At 37.5% G+C, this 19510-nt stretch overlaps 2 protein-coding genes across 5 annotated transcripts in view; one reads left to right on the top strand and one right to left on the bottom strand.

The window, feature by feature from the left end:
* The window catches only part of LOC149561391 (Nucleic acid-binding proteins superfamily), a 226939-nt gene that overhangs the window by 120611 nt on the left and 86818 nt on the right, over positions 1-19510 (bottom strand). For all 4 annotated transcript variants that reach the window (XR_016363812.1, XM_089825121.1, XM_089825123.1 and 1 more), the window contains exon 4: positions 13173-13317. Coding sequence is in view for 3 of the 4 variants with exons in the window: in XM_089825121.1 (XP_089681247.1) it covers positions 13173-13317 (145 nt within the window). In the remaining variant the exon portion in view is untranslated. The remainder of the gene's footprint in view (positions 1-13172; positions 13318-19510) is intronic.
* Positions 10264-11094, top strand: LOC149561392 (uncharacterized). The gene is made up of 2 exons (XM_089824160.1): positions 10264-10444; positions 10580-11094. The coding sequence occupies exon 2, from the start codon at positions 10594-10596 to the stop codon at positions 11092-11094; it is 501 nt and encodes a 166-aa protein (XP_089680286.1). The 5' UTR covers positions 10264-10444; positions 10580-10593.

Genomic DNA, 19510 nt, shown 5'->3' with positions numbered 1-19510 from the left:
CGGGCTGCTGTGGAGCTCTAGGAGGAAATGTTGGAACCATGGGCCTCGAACTCACTGTCCTAGTTTGCTGAGGTGCATGACCGAAATTGTTCTCAACTTGTTCGCCTCCATTATGTGCCCCATCCTAATTATTACCATTCTGATTATTTTCTCCAACCACATTAGCATTCAACCCCATTTGACGAGCCATCATTTGCATCATAAGCTCAAATCTCTAACTCTATTCCTGTGCTCTTTGCTCTGCTGATCGTTGTCCCTGTGCTAAGGTGTCTAATAATTGTAAGAATCTTTCCTCTCCAGGATCCCGAGCATTCCTGTCTCCCATATTGCCGCCTTGATCAAAGAATATCTCCTATGTGTCTGTATGACTGGATTCTATGTCCACCTGCACGGACGAACTAGACTGTTTGCTCTGCAGGTCTGAAATCCTATTTTGTCTTGCTCTGGTATTGCGGAAATTATAAGGCCCCTGTTGCATGCTCAAACATAAATGCTCTGATTTTAGTGTTTTGACATTTCGTCAAACACTTTCCCCTCTATCTGGCTATTCCAAATTCCCTATAAGACCTCCACAGGATGGCAGAACTTATAGCTCTAATACCACTGTAATAGCCCAAATAGGTCATAACTTATTCAAACACCAAAAATCTTTATATTTCAGTTGTTTGACATTTCGTCAAACACTTTGCAAGCAAGCTCTGATACCACTGTAATAACCCTCCTCAAATTTGCTCTCAAAAATGGTGATTGAAAGCTCAAAGAATCTTGTCAAACAATTCACATGCAAGGGACATATGACTGATATAGTATTTCAGCTAGCTTCAAATGACTTTTTTACAATTTGCATCAATGAAAATCTTGTGCTAGAAGACTACAATAGACTACACAATGACCTAACATGAGTGTGCTACTAATTTTGACAATATTAAGTGCATATATATGCTCTAAGCATGAGAAATGAACACCTACAGCCAACTGGCATTTTTACAAACAGTTGGTATGCAAACTAACTAGCTGATAAATAATGATATTAAATTGCTTAAATGGCACCAGCAACTATTATCTTCTTAATTGCAATGAAAATTACAATGCTCATGAAATATGGCCAAGACTTTGGCATTTACATGGATTACGAAATGATAATGCTGGTATAATGCACACTTACAGCTGAAAGCTTATAACACCCTAAAAACAATATTAATAAAGGAACCTGGTTGTAGATGGCTGTAATAATTTTCTTCAATGCTGCCCTTTCTACTTTGCTTTTCCGATTTGCTTTTTCGAACTGCTTTTTCGAACTGCTTTTTTCGGCCTGCTTTTTCAGTTCCGCTTTTTTCGTACTGCTTTTTCGGCCTGCTTTTTCGGTTCCGCTTTTTTCGGACTGCTTTTTTCGGCCTGCTTTTCAGTTCCGCTTTTTCGTACTGCTTTTTTGGCCTGCTTTTTCGATTCCGTTTTTTCGGACTGCTTTTTTGTATCTATTTTTTCAGACTGCTACCCTATTGAATCTCAAGACCATATCTTTCAATGGCGTCAAGATTTCCAGCTTGAAGGGATTTCGTCCTTCAAAATATTGAGACCTAATCTCCAGAAAATTTTCCAATTTTTTTGATATTTTCCAAGCCTGCTTAAAAGAAGCTCTTCCATTTCTTTTATAGTGTTCTCACAAGAGCTCCATCCTTCGTTTTCTCAATGTGGGATAAAACATAACTCCCTTTATGTAACTTATGTCTCCAATGTGTTATAAAATAAAGGGGACTCTTTTAATTTAAATATTTCCCACAAACTATAGTCTATGCATTAATAAAATTAAATATTTAAATTTAACTTTATAAAATAGTTTTATCAATGCAAAACAAATCTTATCAATGATAAACAAGTCTTCTTGCCGATTTTAAACAATTACCATCGACATACCGCTGCCACTGGATGTCCACCCATGCCCAAGATGACTTACTATAAATAGTAAATATGCCCAAAGTTGCCTCAAAACCCCTCAGAAAGACCTGCAACTGAAACTATCTAGGCCAAATGGCCTCTAAGCCCCTTTAATGTCCTGGTTAGCCTACGGGACCGTGGGGAAATAGGCTAACGACAACATCATGCTATGAATGCTAAAAAGGGGGCATTACATATACAATGCCTTTCGCTAGATGTGATATATATATATATATAACACAAGAGAGACTCTTCACTTAATAACGGAAGGTCTCTTGAAATTCCCAACAATATAACTCTTTATTAAAATACAACTCTTCGTATTTCCATGCCTTAATGCATGTTGAATGACACATGTCTTTTATTAAATATTACAATTATCATAAACATCCTTTTCAGCTGAAGGTGACTATAACAGAATCAACACCCAGAGATAAAGATTTCTATCGCAACTACAAACGCCAACACTCTCTCTTAGCAAGAGACAAATCTTTTGTTGAACAATCACACAAGGCTGCAACCAAAATGTCAATGATGAAATCTAATCACATAATCCTATAAAATTTCAAGGAATCATTCAACATGAAAATCTTGCAAGAAACACAACCAAATTCTCTCATGACACTAAGTGAACAATATACTCATTGTTAATAATCATGGAATCACTCAACATGATAGTCTTGTAGCAATTACTCACAATCATGGAATCACTCAACATGATAGAGTTGTAAGAATCACTCATAATCATGGAATCACTCAACATGATAGACTTGTAAGAATCACAACTAAGCCTTTAATCACAAAATATCTCAATGTGAATTGTCCTGTAATCTCTCAACATGACACCCAACTCCCATCATGGAATCTCTCAATGTGATGTCATCATGTACTCTCTCAACATGATGTTCACTTCCCAGAGTGAAAGAATTATCATAGTTGATTCTTACAATCTTATTTATTCACACAAGAATAGAAATAGGCATAACAAAAAAACAAGACTTAGTTCCGTTTAAGTCTCAATTTTTTCAAATACTACAAGTATTGTAAGCATGTATGAGAATGATGGGGATTCCATAAGCACTCCCTTTTAATTATGAAGCCTCCCTCTCAAGCTCAAACATCTCCCTCCGAATGCAAAGCAACCTCATCTCATTACTTCATTGTTAGAATATATAGTCCACCAATAATTGCTTCATCACAGTTATCAACCTTTATAAAACTTAACCATATGAGCAATATAATCAAAAACCACAACAAGATACTCATGCACAATAACACCAGATATGTTAACTAGGGAAACTCTTGATCAGAGGGAAAACCCCAATGGGGATGGTACCCACAAAATGATGTACTAATATAAATATTCCTTGTAAGAGGATGGACCCTGTTAGGAGTCTTTAACAGAATTTAGTACATATCAGTCCCTGTTAGAAGACTTTGAATCCCTATTAGGAGATTCCAACCTTGTTAGAAGATGTGGAAGGTAGATGGACCCACTGTCCAAACAGCTTTAGGGGCAAGACCAATGAACCCACTGTCCAAATGATCTTTGTATTATTCCTTGCAGAATAATAGAATTCAATTGTACTTCCTTCCTCTTTCTCTGTCCTATCAACCGAACCTCTGCTTATTCTGATCTTGATACCAGATCACGAACTTTGCATCCAATAATCCCTTGGATCGCTTACTCGCATTTACCACAACACTCTGCTCTAATTCGCACTTCCTTGATCACTTTGCATACTTCATTCACATTTTGTATATTAAACAAGAAAAACATCTTTCCTTTATATCCTATCTTCAAAATAATTCCTTGAGTTGGCCTTGAAGCTTTCCCAATTAATTATAATAAGATAATAAATTAATTCATAATTACAATAGCACTGTCAGCTCACAGTCTATACAAAACTTCACACGTACGACTTCAGGACTTGCGCACTTACTGACATCACCATCAAATTGTCCTCGATCATTGTCTGACTGCGCATCATCAAATTATATCTCTGCTAGAAGATATAATAGGATCATCAAAACTGCTTTCCATGCACTCTATCTCTGCACTGCTCTCTGTAAATCACTTATGGATTTCGTACATCTTCGAATTTGTGCATTTAACCTCGTCATCAGGACACAACGTACAATGTGTCCTTAACAGCGCTTCACTTGTACATCAAAAGTTTGTCCATACAAGTATGATCTCTGTCTGCTACTCTGCTAGTCTTCACAAAATTACTGCTATCTTGACATCAATGACAAACACAGTAATGAATGCAACATGTCAATACTCTCCAATGCTTAGGATACTCCCCCAAAGGAATATCATCAGCATTCATGCTAACATTCATCTTGTAACAAAGAGAGATATTAAAAGCTGCTAACATCAATCGTCACAGATTTGTGATCAAATACTCAAAGTATTTATCTCTTTTGCACATGTAGATTCACTAATCTTTTCAAATGAAGGACAACAATAAGTCCAAGAGCTGGGCTTGAAATCTGAAAACAAATAAAAGAACAATAGGTGCCACTATATATAGACTATGCCTATGAAAACATATATAGACTAAGTGGATGATCCTAGAGCCTAAACTTCTACTTTGAAAACTCTAGATCATAGTTGGAAAACTCGCCAAGGCCTAAAAATAAAATTCGGGAAAAACTCTGCCATTTTTCGGCAAAAATTTGAGAACTTAAAAATTGCTTAAATTTAATTAGAAATGCATTTTTTTGCAAAATTCAATAAGAAGATGCATTCATTGAGTCAATAAATAAGAACAAAAAACAATCTTAATGTAGATATATTTAAGCATAAAGTGAGTACAAAATTGCATTCTCGTGAGGGAATGTTGATGGCTGGAATAAAATAGTAAATAAATTATGTAAAACTAAAGCTAAATACATTATTTCAATTACATCTTCCTCATCCCATCTCTAGTAAAAAAAAGGGGAGAGGCAGAACCAGAGGGTATAGTCCTAGAAGTTTGCTCTGGCATGAGTGTGCTTCCTCGCTTGGTATGTCCGATTTAGTTTGTAGCTTCTCCTCCATCCTAGACATAGCTCTACTTGTAGCTTCTCCTATTAGCATTGACTTTTCATTCAACTCAATGTCATCTGGTGTGAAACCAAATCCACTCCCCTCCTCGATAGCCTGCCTCTCCAAATCATAGATGTTATCGTTCTCAAAAAACACCTCAAATCAATAGAAATCAGTTTGCCAGTGTTGGGAAGACTATTTTCCCTCTCTTGGCAAAATACAAGTTAAGAAATGAGAAAAGAAATTAATTTGGGTCGTAAAACTATGACCAAGTTTTTAAGTAATACTCGCCAAAATTTTGGCAAAAACTCAACAAGTTTTTACAAAATAAGGGCGAGTTTTTGGTGCCAATAAAAGTCATAAAAACTCACCAAGCAAGAAAACTTGGCCATTTTTTGCAACTCAGAGAGTACTCTACTAATAGTACATCTTTGCTCCAAATTACACTTCCCAAAAAAAATAATGTTAGTTGCAACCGCAGGCTATCCTACAGATAGGTTTCAAGACTATTCTGGTAATACTCTTTAACCATTATAATAAAAGGAGAAGCCAAATTTTGCATCTGAGTCATATACAATGCATACAATTACCCAAAATTAACTAGATCCTCCAATTTCACAACATTTGGATGATCAAGTTTACGTAACACTTGAATTTCTCATGCCATAAACCGAACACTTCTGGGCTCCAAAATTATCAAATAGTACCTTCTTCATTGCAATAATCTTATCAGTACCAAGATCACAAGCTTTATAAACATTACTATAAGTTCCTTTGCCCATTCTAATGGAGCTGCGAGTCGAACTCTTGTCCTTGGGAGAATCTTCAGTGCAGTCCAAATCGTATGCAGGATGATGACGACAATCTCAGCATGAATTATGCCTAATACAATTAGCTTTGCACAACAGCAGGACTCATTCAAAATAGCAATGACCAATCACACCACCAGACTTTTACATAAATGTATATACTCTACTATCAACAGCTTGTTCACTTGTTATATAGAATAAAGGAAAAATAAATGAGAACATATTTTGTTACCTATCTTTATGACAAGACATACAGTATCTCTAAAACGAGAGAGATGTTACAAGAAGACGAACAAAATTACGCCAACCATAATAAAGACCACGGTTTTGAAAAATGGCACAAGACACATACATATTGCTTAAAAGAAACAGATTTACTGATCTATGAAGTTGGAAATGGGAAAATATAATTGCACACTGTAAACACAAGGATATCAAGAGTAATTAAAATAGAAATAAGAAAGCCACAATAGGCAGTAAAACCAAGACTGTCTAAAATGTAATGATGCTATGACAAGAACAATCAAGCTCCTGGGTACAAAATATTTCACTGCAAGTACTCAGAAATCTCCATAAAGAAAAAAATAGATATAGATGCAACATACACAACAGAATGGCCCAAAAAAACAATCGATTAACAATGCAGATTCACCAGTGGCAAGATGAAAACAATATTGCTTCTGCTCTATTCCCGAGAAGTAACTATGGATGAAAAAATACCTCCACGCTTTTATTAAAAAATTGACACTAATCCAAGAGACTTGGCATGAACCAAGCGGCAGATAAAAACATTAAAAGAATGATTGACGAATCTAGAGTAGAGGAAAGAGATAATTAAATAATAACAACAAAGGTTATTCACGGAAGTCATCCACTGATTGACAAAGAAATTAGGTCCATGTCAAATGAAAAAAAAGAAGTATAAACAATTGATGCCATCATACAAAACATACCAAAAGTTGCGATGGTGGCATATCATAATTGCATAAAAAATTAAAAGTGTATAAACATCATATATAATAACTCCTACAGGACAAAAAATACTAACAAATCGTCGTCAAATTGGGCATCATTTATACATCCGCCCACAGAACACTAGTCAAAAAGCATTGATCCACCTACAAAACAATACTAGACAATAGGAAGAGAGGGATAAAAATACAAAATCATAATATGTCTCTTGCAGAATAGAAGACGGCGCCAAGACAAGTATATTGATATGATGACTCTAACACATATATACAACATGTATACAAAACAATGTGCAATATAAAATAAAACAAGAAAACTTCTTTAAAGTTGTTAGCAAACTAAGCTCTGATACCATGTTGGATTTAGCCCAAAAATCAAGTAAACAACAATAACAAATAACCAGAAAAGATGCAAGAGACACAAAAATATCCTAGGAAACCCTTTGAGAATGAAGGGAAAAACCAAGCTACGCACAACAAAACATCATTTTATTGATAATGAAATTCAACTATACAATGCCTTTCGCTAGATGAGATATGTATAACACAAGAGAGACTCTTCACTTAACAACGGAGGGTCTCTTGAAATTCCCAACAATATGACTCGTTATTACAAATACAACTCTTTGTATTTCCATGCCTTGACACAGTTTAATGATACATGTCTTTATTTTAAATATCACAATTATCATAAACGTCTATTTCAGTTGTAGGTGACTATAACAGAATTAACGCCCAGAGATAAATATTTATATGACAACATCATCAAACAAAAGCTAATTTGATCATAGACAAAAACCAGAGTAACGAGAATCGCCTGAATCGGCGATTCGACGATTAGATTCAGCAATGGCGATTTTTTTGGAGTCGGAAATCGCCATTGCCGATTTCTTCAAGTGAATCAGGCAAAAAATCGCATGAATCGCCTGGAAAAATCGGCAGGAATCGCCCGCGGCCAATAAAGTATAAAGTTGTAAAATTTTAAAAAATTGCTTGGTTTTTTTACTTTGTTTTTGACCATTTCTCTTTGTTATAACCCTAAAGGGCCTTCTATTTATTTAACATAAGTAGAAGAGAGGAAAAGTGAGAGAGAAGAAGAGAAAAGAAAAGCCATAGGTTTCTAACCGGCAAGAAGAAAGAGCACAAAAGAGATCAGCAATCCATTTGGGGAGGCCATCAATTGCATTGAGAGCATTAGGGAGCCAATCTCAACACTCCTCAACTCATTTGCAAGAGGTAAGTGCTCTTTTTTTTTTTGCATGTTAATGTATTATGCATTTTTTGTTAAATTTTTATAGTTTTCAAGATTTTTAGTTTAGATCTTGAATGTTCTTTATTTTTACTAAGTTGCAAACTAGGGTTTGTTGTTTTGTAGCTTTTATTAGCTTCAAACTTTGATATTTTACATATAAATTTTTATTGCAGCAGCCTTTGCTTTCATTTTTTGCAAATTCGCAATGGGTAGAAAAGATGAATGTTGGAAATATAACGAAGAGTTTCCTGGAAGAACCAAATATCAAACAAAATGTATTTTTTGTAAAGAAAAAATAACTTCTGGGGGTATTTATAGATTGAAATACTACATTGCTGCTATACCTGGACACGATGTTACAATTTGCACTCACCAAACTCCTGAGGCAAAACGCACTTGCTTAATGGCATTAGAAAAAATTGAAAAAGACAAAGCCAATAGGAAAATGCAACTTGAAGGGTTAAGGGGTATTGGCTCCCATGTTCCCGCATCCGCATCTGCAGCCGCATCCACATCTGCATCTGCATCAGCTTCTGCATCTGTAGGTTGTGTTGGAGAGGGTTCTTCTAGGCCTCCTTTTTATCCTAGTTCTTCTGCTTGTGCTAGTGCTAGTCGGTCACATACTGAGACAGAGTCCCACACCAACCTATTGCAGCCTAGAGTGCGGAAAAACAGAATGGATAGTTACTTTGTGCCCCGCACTACTCCTGGTTCCCAACCCACGCTTGAGGGCATGGGTTTGAACAAGGAAATTCATGATGCTGCCAGAAAGGAGATATGCAAATTTTGGTACTTTTGCAACATTCCATTTATTGCAGCCAGGTAATTGATTCTTTTTTCGTTGTTTTCTTTAAAGTTAAAATTAAAAGTAAAAGTAAAACTTTAATTATATTTACTTGTTTTATAATTTGAGTCTTTGACATCTAAATTTTTATTTGTGACAGGGCTCCTTATTGGCAGAACATGATAGACGCGGTTGCTATTTGTGGTCTGGGGTTTAAAGCCCCAACTGAGGCTGAGTTGAGCGGATACCTCTTGGATGAGATGGTAGAGGACATGAGGGCTGAGCTCGAGGAGAACCGAAAGGAGTGGATTGCAAAGGGTTGCACCATCATGACTGATGGTTGGACAGATAGGAAGAATAGAACACTCCTCAATTTTCTTGTATCCTGTGGAGGTAATTGATCATTCTACTTTCCTACATACATAATTGTAAATTTTGATTTGTTGAATGCTAATTTGTTAATGATCCATTTAATTTTAATATTCTAATTCGTTGTTTTGTTACTTGTAGGATATACCATGTTCATCAAATCCATTGATGCTTCCGCACATGTAAAAAATGCCACATACTTATGTGAGGCTATTGAGGAAGTCATAGCAGAGGTGGGAGAACAAAATGTGATCCAGGTGGTGACGGATAATGCAGCAAGTTATGTTGCTGCAGGTAAACTTTTAACTTTTCAAGTTTTGAAAATAAATTTATTTGAATTTTGAAATTTGAATTTCTAATTGACTTAAAATTGTTGTAGGTAAACTTTTGATGGAGAGGCACCCCACCATATTTTGGTCCCCTTGTGCGGCACATTGCATTGACCTCATGTTGGAGGAAATTGGCAAACTTGAGTTTGTCAAGTCATGTGTGGAAAGGGCAAAAAACATATGCAAATTCATTTATAATCATTCATTTGTCCTTAGCACAATGAGGAAGTACACAGAAGGCAAAGAGTTAGCTCGCCCAGGTATCACGAGGTTTGCCTCGAATTTCATCACCTTGCAGTCCTTGTTGACATCAAGGGATGAATTGAGGAGCATGTTTGTTGGGCGGGAGTGGATTTCCTCTTCCTATGCTACGACCACTGTAGGGATAGATGTGGCGGATTGCATATTTGATGAGGATGGTTTTTGGAAACCTGCTAGAGAAATCTTGCAGGTAAATTTATTGCAATTTAACATTTAGTGTTTTACTTTTACTTTAAGTTATATTATTTTATATTTAAGTTTTGACTCAAGTTTTTTGTTTTACTTTATATGTAGGTCACTGAGCCCCTTGTAGCTTTGCTACGAACTGCTGATGGGGAGAAGCCCTCTATGGGCTACATTTATGAGGGCATGGATAGGGCCAAGGAGGCCATCAGAGCCCAATATGCAGGAGTGCAGGAGAGGTATGGCCCTATTTGGGACATCATCGATAGAAGATGGCAGAATCAGCTCCATCGACCCATCCATGCAGAAGCTTACTTTCTGAATCCAGCATATCGTTTCCGTCCTGAGTTCAAGGCGGATGCGGAGGTTCTCACTGGCTTATACACAGTGATTCAGAGGTTGAGTAGCGATGAAGATAGCGCTGCTGCGATTGTTGAGCTAGACCAGTTCAACAATAAAGAGGGGCCACTTTTCTCTAGCAGGATGGCCATAAATGCTTAGACAACACTACAGCCAGGTAAAAATTAAATAATATATTCAATGTTCATGAATCTAGATTCTAATCTTAAAGTTGATTATGTAATTTTAGAGTTAACTTGTGATTTGTAAATGAGACTAATTGTTTCTATTTTCAATTTTTCCCTTATTGCAGATAGATGGTGGCAAATGTTTGGGGCCACAACCCCAAAACTTCAAAAAATTGCCATTCGTATTCTGAGTCAGCCAAGCAGCGCTTCTGGATGTGAGCGCAGTTGGTCCATGTTCGAGCACATCCATTCGAAGAGGAGAAACAGGTTGACAGTGCAGAAGTTGAATGATATTGTCTTTGTTCATTACAACCTCCGTCTTAGGATCAGACAGATTTTGGGCACTGACTCCTCTCCGATCATTCTAGAGGAGATTGATCCAGAATCAGAGTGGCTCACAGAGGTTGTGGATCCAGTCTTCACTGAGGAAGACCGTGTGTGGGTTGACCAGGTGGATATAGAGGCTGAGGCAGCTAGAGCACGTTCTTCAGGCATTGGTAGACGCACACGTGCACGCACAGGCACAGGCCCTAGCGACGTTCATGAGCCCATCTTACATGCGGGAGATATGGCTCGGCAGTCCTCTAGGACCTACATTAGACGCCTTGCTACTAGGCAGACTGGATACTCAAGAGGCTGAGGCTGAGGCTGCAGCCGAGCTTCAGGATGATGTTGAGGATGATGATGATGACTATGAGTCTGAGGCTTGAGCTGGAGCCTTGTTTTTATATTTTGTTTACAGATATTGATACTGAATCATTGATAGACATATGTTTCAAACTTTCATGGATCTTCATCTTAGATTCTTACATACATTTATGATTTGATGTCTTATGGATCATCTTACATACATTCTATGATTTAAATCATTGTGATCATTTGATTTCTATTTACTTCAGCTAGCCTACAATTTACATTTTAGATAACATAGTTACATATGTGATGGATTTTATGTTCCATGTTTATGTATGTTAAGTTTTAACTTCTATTTGATGATGTTATAGTGTGTTTAAGTTATATTCAATAAAGGGCGCATGAAATAAGTTTTAAATTGTTAAAATCTTTAAATTTAAAGGGTTTTTTCAAATTTGCCGATTCATCGCCGATTCATTGCCGATTCATTGCCGATTCACGATTCGATTCGGCCTTGCCGATTCCGATCCGATTCCGATTCTTGTTACTTTGATAAAAACACATGCATCACATAAGTACAAACGTAAATTGTAGTTGAAATAAATAGAAAGCATAGAAACATAGAATTATAAATATGGTCAAATGTAAATAAAATCCATAACATCAAATGATCCAAAACATATGTGCAAACAAAAACAAGTCTATGGCTCAAGCTCTAGCTCAGCCTCAGAGTAGTCAATCTGCCTCCTACAAAGACATCTGAGGTAGGTCCTAGATGACTAACAAATCATAGTCTCTTCCTGTGAGGTGTCACTCGAATCAACATCAGCTTCACCTACTTGTGCTTATCCTCCTTTGGCATAGGCACAGCCTTAGCCTCCTTGTCTAACTTGTTAACCCACTAATGGTCCTCCTAAGTGAAGATAGAATCGGTACACTCAGTGAGCCACTTGGACTCTAGATCAACATTCTCTAGAGTGAACAAAAAGAAGAAAGTGTCAAAAATTTGTCTGCTCCTAAAACAAAGGTAGTAATGAGAAAAGACAAAGACAAAATCATTCAACCTCTCCACAGGACAATCTATTATGCATGTTCAAGTGGATGTGCTCGAACATGGACCAATTACACTTGCTTCCAGAAGCGTTATGGCTGACTCAAAATATGGATGGCAATATTTTGAAGGTTTGGGGTTGTAGGCTCAAACATTTGCCACCATCTATCTCAAATAATGAAAAGAAAAAAAATCAGTCTCATTTCCAAGTTTCCAACTTTAAAGCTAAATTATAAAATCAAAATGCATAAGCCATAAACTTAAGAATCTTATGTTTAACATATATTTATACTGGCTGCAGTTATGTCCAAGTGTTTCTACACATCTTGTAAGTCATGTTGCTAGTCTAGGTCAGCGAGCCGAGATGGTCTTGGCGAGTTTATATGACCCGCCACCATAACCCACTGAGTCTGTGGTATTTGACCTGGCTAGTGGCAACAGTCAGCCGCACATGCAAAAAAACAAAGAAAAAAAAATATTTGCCTTCTGTTTTGTACTTATCTTTTCTATTTTACCCTAAACAGTGATATATTTGCTTGTTATGAGAATAGAGAAAATTTGAGAGGAAGAAAACAAGACGCCATAAGTTTGCAACCAGCAGGAAAGATGAGCATCAAGGAGTCAACAAATCACATCGGGGAGGCCATAGGTTTGCATTGAGTCCATGGCATTTGTTCCTAGACTTCTCAATTCATTTGAAAAAGGTAAGTGTTAAATTTTGTAGATTTCAATAATGAAATCTCCATATTATTGTATTGTCTCTGATTTCAATCACTCCCTCATGTTTCTCAAATGGTCTTAGAGTTGTATTAAGACTTTAGAAGGAAAAATACTTTATTTACATAATATTTCATAACCAAAATAAGTTTAATACATAATGACACATCATCTGAAAGCTATTGCACTGTGCATTGACTTGTAAAATAGTTCACATAATGGCATTTAATTTCTATGCCATAACTCAAACAATGACCAGGAGTCATAGATATCTGATAAGACGTTTATGGCATAATCATAAATATCTAACAAACTACCTCATCAAGTAAAATCATAAGATGTTCTGTTGGAAGAAGTCGCGGCTGACCAGATCCTGTTGTATATCGTAGGCGACAACCTGTTAGACATATTTCTCGACCATTGCTCAAGACCCCGCGCTCAGGCTGTACAAGGTCATAGAACCTGAATATATTTTAAAATAAAAAGGAATTAAAATGGTTAGCATAGAGTCATAGAATTAAAGCGACAATAAAACTTCATTTAATACTAATCCTGATATCCATGTGATGTTTCCTTTGATTAAAATTTGCTTAAAACAAAATACTTCAGGGCAACTAGGCCATTCAGAATCATAAATGACTGAATATCAGTATAAATATTTTTAAAAGCATAGAATTATTGAACAAATATTACTTAATTTAGAAAATATATATAGTTAGTTGTATGAGGCAGATGCATATTCGTCTTACTTTCAAAACATATAAATACGCACTGCGCTTATTTGTAGAGGCACACAAGACACTAATTATTGGAAGGACATCAATATGAAGCAAAAAGTGCAAATCTTTAAACTGATAAAAACTCAATAAAGTAGCTACAACCACCATATATCCTCATGGACAATTAGAATAACAGGTAAGATACTCTTCAAAAAAGTGTTCAGAATCAGATTTGGAAGTCTTGTCACACTTACAATTATTTGTTTAGGCACATAAAGACATTAACATTACAAGCACTTGAATGATGATAATAGTTTCAACTTACAAAAAATTTGAACACAATGGTTACAACCACCTTATATCTAGATGTACTGTAGTCCATTTTGTGGCATAACAAACAATAATCCCCATCATAGATATATTGGGACAGACAATGAATAATAAATAGAAATAGTGTTTAGAATAAGACTTGGAAGCTGGTTCCAAAATATTGCAGTCTTGCATTAAACCATGTCAAGCCAACCCCACTTATACGCATACACTAGAAATGATGATTGCTAGTGCTTTTAGTGTAATGTCCCCGATTTAGCAGGTCTCTGGAGTATGGTTTTGTCAGCTCATCATCATGACCCTCGTGAGCTGATATCTAGATTCAGGGGTCTTTGTCAGGAGATTGCTATTTTAGGATTTACTATTTTTAGTAAGTCACTCATGGCCAGTTGCTATTTTTGGATTGATCATCTGGCTTTGGTTATTTGGTCTCTCTTTGGGTTTTCTTTGTCGAAGTCATATTTATTGGAGAGCTTGTTGTCTTTAATGATTATTTAATACACATTTAATAATCATAGTACTTTATGTTATAAAGTGTTAAGTCTTTATATTATAAAGTTGCTTTTTATGTGAAAGGTGTGTGGGTGAAGCTGAATGGCTCAAATGGTGTTATAAATATGGCTTTTTGGTGAGAAGAAAAGACATCTTTAATATTATATTTTCTTTGCTCAAATTATTTGGCTGAGGGTTTGAAGAAATTCTAAGTTTTCCATTGGCAATTGTGCTGAAGTAAACAATTGTCGAATTCTCCAACTGTAATCATTGTGGCTACGAACATTGATATACTGAGGGAAGTTAACTGAATTCTTGTTACAAAATTAGCAATGGAATTAAGATTCAATCGGGGGCATATATGTGACTGTCATTTCAATACTGGAGCTATGTGTGGGATTGTTATCAGTTTCGACGCCATAGCTGCAAGTTGGCGGATTACTGACAGGAAATTGGGGTTGGGCAAGTATCTACCGTAGACCTGGCATATGAGATTTGACCTGCGGCCATCATTGTTTAGTTTGCGATCTCCTTTAAGGCTGGACATTACCAATATTTTCCTCGCAACCTGCATTAGGAGCAATACCAATCCATAGCAAACTGATGTGTTGAGAGCTTTGACCTGAGTTGAAGATGGGAATGGGAAGTGTTGTGCTAAGGAGCCATCTCTAGTTCAAATTTTGGGTTCTCCTTTCAGCCAGCAAGCACAAAGAATTAAGCTATGGAGGAAATCAGGTTTCTTTATTGAATTAATAGTGGAATTTGATTCATGTTAATTGTATTTCCTTTCCACTTAAAGTTATAAGTAATGCTGAAGTTGTGTTGTTGGTATTTTCTCTACACTCTTTATGTCTTCTGAAAATTAATTTTAATAAAAAAAAACAAACACAGAAACATTGTTCATTGGCACTGAAAATTCTATCAGAGCATACATAGAGTTTCTACAGTGGTATCAAAGAGGTTTCTTGCCAGCCTGTAGGAATTGGATTCAATCAAATTCAGAAGTTTGTTGATTCTGCATCTTGAGACATGGATGGTGATTGAAGGTTTGTGCCAAGCATGCACTATACCCGACAGGAACATAATTCGCCTCCCATAGAAGGAGAGACGAAGATTCAATTTGGTTTGGTGGGTAGTCCAGATGGTTCTGATGGCATTGGACTACAGGCCACAGATGCTCGAGTTGATAGAGATGCCTTGCAGGCATTTAGGAATATCGCAGTCGGGCAACAGCAGATGACAAGTGTTCTCCAACAGTTGTCTGACACTTTGCAGCAGTTAGCTTTGCCTTCAGACCGAGGTAGAGAAAGAGCTTGAGATATTTTTGTTGGTTCCCATAAGTCACATGTGGATGCGAGGCCCAGGGTTGATGACAGACACAAGATCAAGGATCATGTCAGGACAAATGATAGAGTGGACAAGACAAGTTATATTGGCGCTCAAAATAGACCACAAAGACCCACTTTCTTGAGACCAGAGTCAGATGCAGTTAGCACCACTTCTGATGACGCCCCATTTGTTGACAATGTATTGACTCATTTTCATGATTGGGATGCTCTTCCACAGGCATTGAAGGATAACTTGACTTTTGACAGATATCTGACACAAAAGCATAAGCATTCTAGGAGTAGACCTGCTACTAATAAACAACGGCCTAAGCACACTGAACTTCAACAGGCAGCTACTAAGATGATATTGGCTCATTTTAATGGGAGCGATAGAGTGACTTCTAGAGCTTGGGTCCACAATCTCGACACCTACCTCGCTTTGCGTCCTATGACTGGGAGGACACCATCAAGTTTTGTGTACTACACCTTGACGGAGTTGCGCACGATTGGTGGTACCATGGTTTAGTATCGCTCCATCATGATCAGATCATATCATACTGGGAGTTTATTGACTGGTTAATAGAGCATTTTGACAAGGACCCTGAGGTTTATTTTATAGAGTTGGCTCAGTTACGATAGACAGCTAGCTTGGAGGCATTTATAAGTGAGTTCCAGAGGTTGTCAGTGATGGGATATGACCTATCTAAGAGGAGGGTTATGCTTTCCATAGAGGGACTTGTTGAGCCACTCAGAGGTTGGGTTAAGTCATTAGATCCCCCTTCATTGCAGGAAGCAATGAAAAAGGCCTATAACTTAGAGGCTTCTACAACTAGAGGCAAGTTTGTCTCAAAGCCTGCTACGTCCTCCTACGATAGGACACCTCCCCAGAGAGAGGAAAAATCTAAGTGTAAGCATCCTGTTGCAGCCCCTTTGGATCGGGAAACAATTAATGACTTGAGGACGAGGAAGGTGTGTTTCTAATGCATGACCATGACTATCCTATGAAGCCTAAGGGCAAAAATAGGATGATGGAGTGGTTCTATGATGATGATGGCAGTGCTGAGTTTCAAGAGCAGTCTGGGGATTATGATCAGGATCAACATAGGAGTGATGATGTTGAGGATGAGGTGGATGACTCCAACCTCAAGGTAGCTTACTTATCTAATATGAGGAAGGAAGGAACTTTTAGGATGCATGGGCTCATAGCTGGACAGGGTATTGTTGCTTTATTTGATACTGGAGCTACTCATAATTTTATTGATACACGTTTGGTTACCAGGAGAGGTATGCAGATTGAGGGTTTTGAGGGCCTACGTGTACAGGTAGCTGATGGTTACACCTTAAAGTGTAACATGATGATTTTAGATCTTCCTGTGAAACTTAATACATATGCTTTCACTGCAGAATTTTATGTGGTAGATACGGGGGGAACAGATATAGTTCTTGGTATGGCTTGTTTACCCACGCTTAAGGATATCTACTTGAGCACAGAGAGGATGGAGATGAGATTCATCAAGGACGGGCAGCCTCAGATTCTTAAAGCAATCCATAATGATGAGCTGAAGTAGATATCCCTTTGACGCATGCAGCATTTGGTACATCATGAGGATATTATTGATTGGGCAATGGAGTGCAGGATTATGCCTACTCAAAAGGGTATTGAGGAGGCAGATTATCATCCAGATATCCAGCAGTTTTGAGTTAAATACTCTAAAGTGTTTAATGATTTACCCCCTAGTAGGCCATCAGATTGTGGGATTGAGCATATCATTGAGTTGGAGGAGGGCACTAAGCCCATTATGATCATGCCCTATTGCCATCTGAAAAGGCTCAAAGATGAAATTGAGAAGACCATACAAGAGCTTCTCAATCAGGGGCATATTAGGCCAAGTAAGTCCCCATTTGATTCTTCCATTGTTTTGGTGAAGAAGAAGGATGGCACTCTCTAGATGTGCATTGATTACCAGATGCTGAATAAGAAGACCATTAAAAACCATGATCCTATTCCACGGATTGATGAGCTCATTGATGAGTTGCATGGGGCAAAGTTATTTTCGAAGACTAACTTGAGGTGCAGCTATCATCAAATTCGGGTTAGAGAGCACGATATAGAGAAGATAGCATTCGGGTGTCACTGTGGGCATTTTGAGTTTTTGGTCATGCCCTTTGGACTTACCAACGCTCCTACCACTTTTCGATCTACTATGAATAGGGTGTTTCACAGTCAACTCCACAGGTTTGTGCTGGTTTTTTTTATGACATTCTGATTTATAGCAAGACATGGGATGATCATGTTGTTCATTTGGATACAGTTTTGGGTATATTGGATCAGGCTTCCTTGTATGCCAAGGAGTTCAAGTGTGCTCTTGGTATGACAAAATTACTTTATCTAGGGCATATTATTGGTGTTGATGGAGTTCACATGGACCCAAATAAGATCTGTATTGTGGAGTGGCCTACACCTGAGACCCTGACATAGTTGAGAGGGTTTATTGGTCTTTGTGCCTTTTACCGTAGGTTCGTGGCCAATTTCTCACGACATGCTACCCCCCTCACAGATTTGACCCATGCTTTCCAGTGGTCGACCCAAGCACAGGAGTGTTTTGAGAAGTTTAAGACGATAATGACTTCATGTCTAGTATTGGCTTTACCTAATTTTTCTAGGCCCTTCGATTTGCATTGTGACACTTCCGGAGAGGGTATTGGTGTCGTTTTGTCCCAGGATCGACATCCCATAGTTTTTGAGATCAGAAAATTGCGGAGTCCCAAGAGAACTTTCAGTGTCTATGACAAGGAGATGTTAGCTATCATGCATGCTTTGGCCAAGTTCAAGCAATATTTAGTGGGCAGCAAGTTTTCCATTAAGACTGGTCATCATAGCCTTAGACATTTCCTAGGGCAGAGGGATTTAAACGAGAGGCAACAGAAGTGGGTCAACAAGTTACAGTCTTACGATTTTAATATCTCCTACATCAAGGGGACTCAAAATGTTGTTGCAAATGCTCTTTCGAGGAGACCTCATCTTTGTATAGTTTCTAATATTTCAAAGGACTGGAGACATTTAATTCTAGTTGAATATGCCAAGAATCAATAGGCTACAGGTATTATGGATGGTAGCGTTCAGGATGATAGATATTCACTCTCAAGAGAATTGATTATTTACAAGGGAAGGATATATTTGATTCCAAAGTCAGATGTGCGTAGGATTATCTTGCGAGTATTCCATGATTCGCCTATGACTGGTCACCCAAGGTTTTTTAAGACTTACCGACAGGTTCGAGAAAGATTCACATGGAAGGCTTTAAAGGCTAATGTTCATCGCTATGTTCGAGAGTGTTCGGTTTGTCAGCAAAACAAACATGAACACACTTATCCTGTCGGTTTATTACAGCCACTCCCTATTCCTAAAAGGAAGTAGAAGGAAATTTCCATGGACTTCATTGTGGGCTTGCCTAAAGCTCAAGGACAGGATTGTATATATGTGGTGGTAGACAAACTCACAAAGTATGTTCATTTCTTCCCTATTACCACTAACTATTTAGCTGTGCAGTTAGTTGAGTTATTTTTCAGAGAAATTTTCAGCTTGCATGGTTTACCCAAAACCATCGTGAGTGACCATGACACTAGATTTATGAGTCATTTTTTACAAGAGACTTTTAGATTGTGTGGGATTGAGTTGACCCCTAGCACTAGCTACCACCTGCAGACTGATGGACACGGAAATAGTAAACAAGTGGGTTGAGGGTTATCTGCAGAATTATCTCTCTTCTCAGTAGAAGGCTTGGG

Source organism: Cupressus sempervirens, chromosome 4 (assembly GCF_028749045.1).
Source record: "Cupressus sempervirens isolate cs-2001-9-10 chromosome 4, ASM2874904v1, whole genome shotgun sequence".
Taxonomy (NCBI): Eukaryota; Viridiplantae; Streptophyta; class Pinopsida; order Cupressales; family Cupressaceae; genus Cupressus; species Cupressus sempervirens.
This window is presented reverse-complemented; position numbering and strand designations above follow the sequence as displayed.

Excerpts from the sequence above, each read along its gene's own strand:
- LOC149561392 (XM_089824160.1), top strand. The coding sequence starts at position 10,594 with ATGTTTGGGGCCACAACCCCAAAACTTCAAAAAATTGCCATTCGTATT.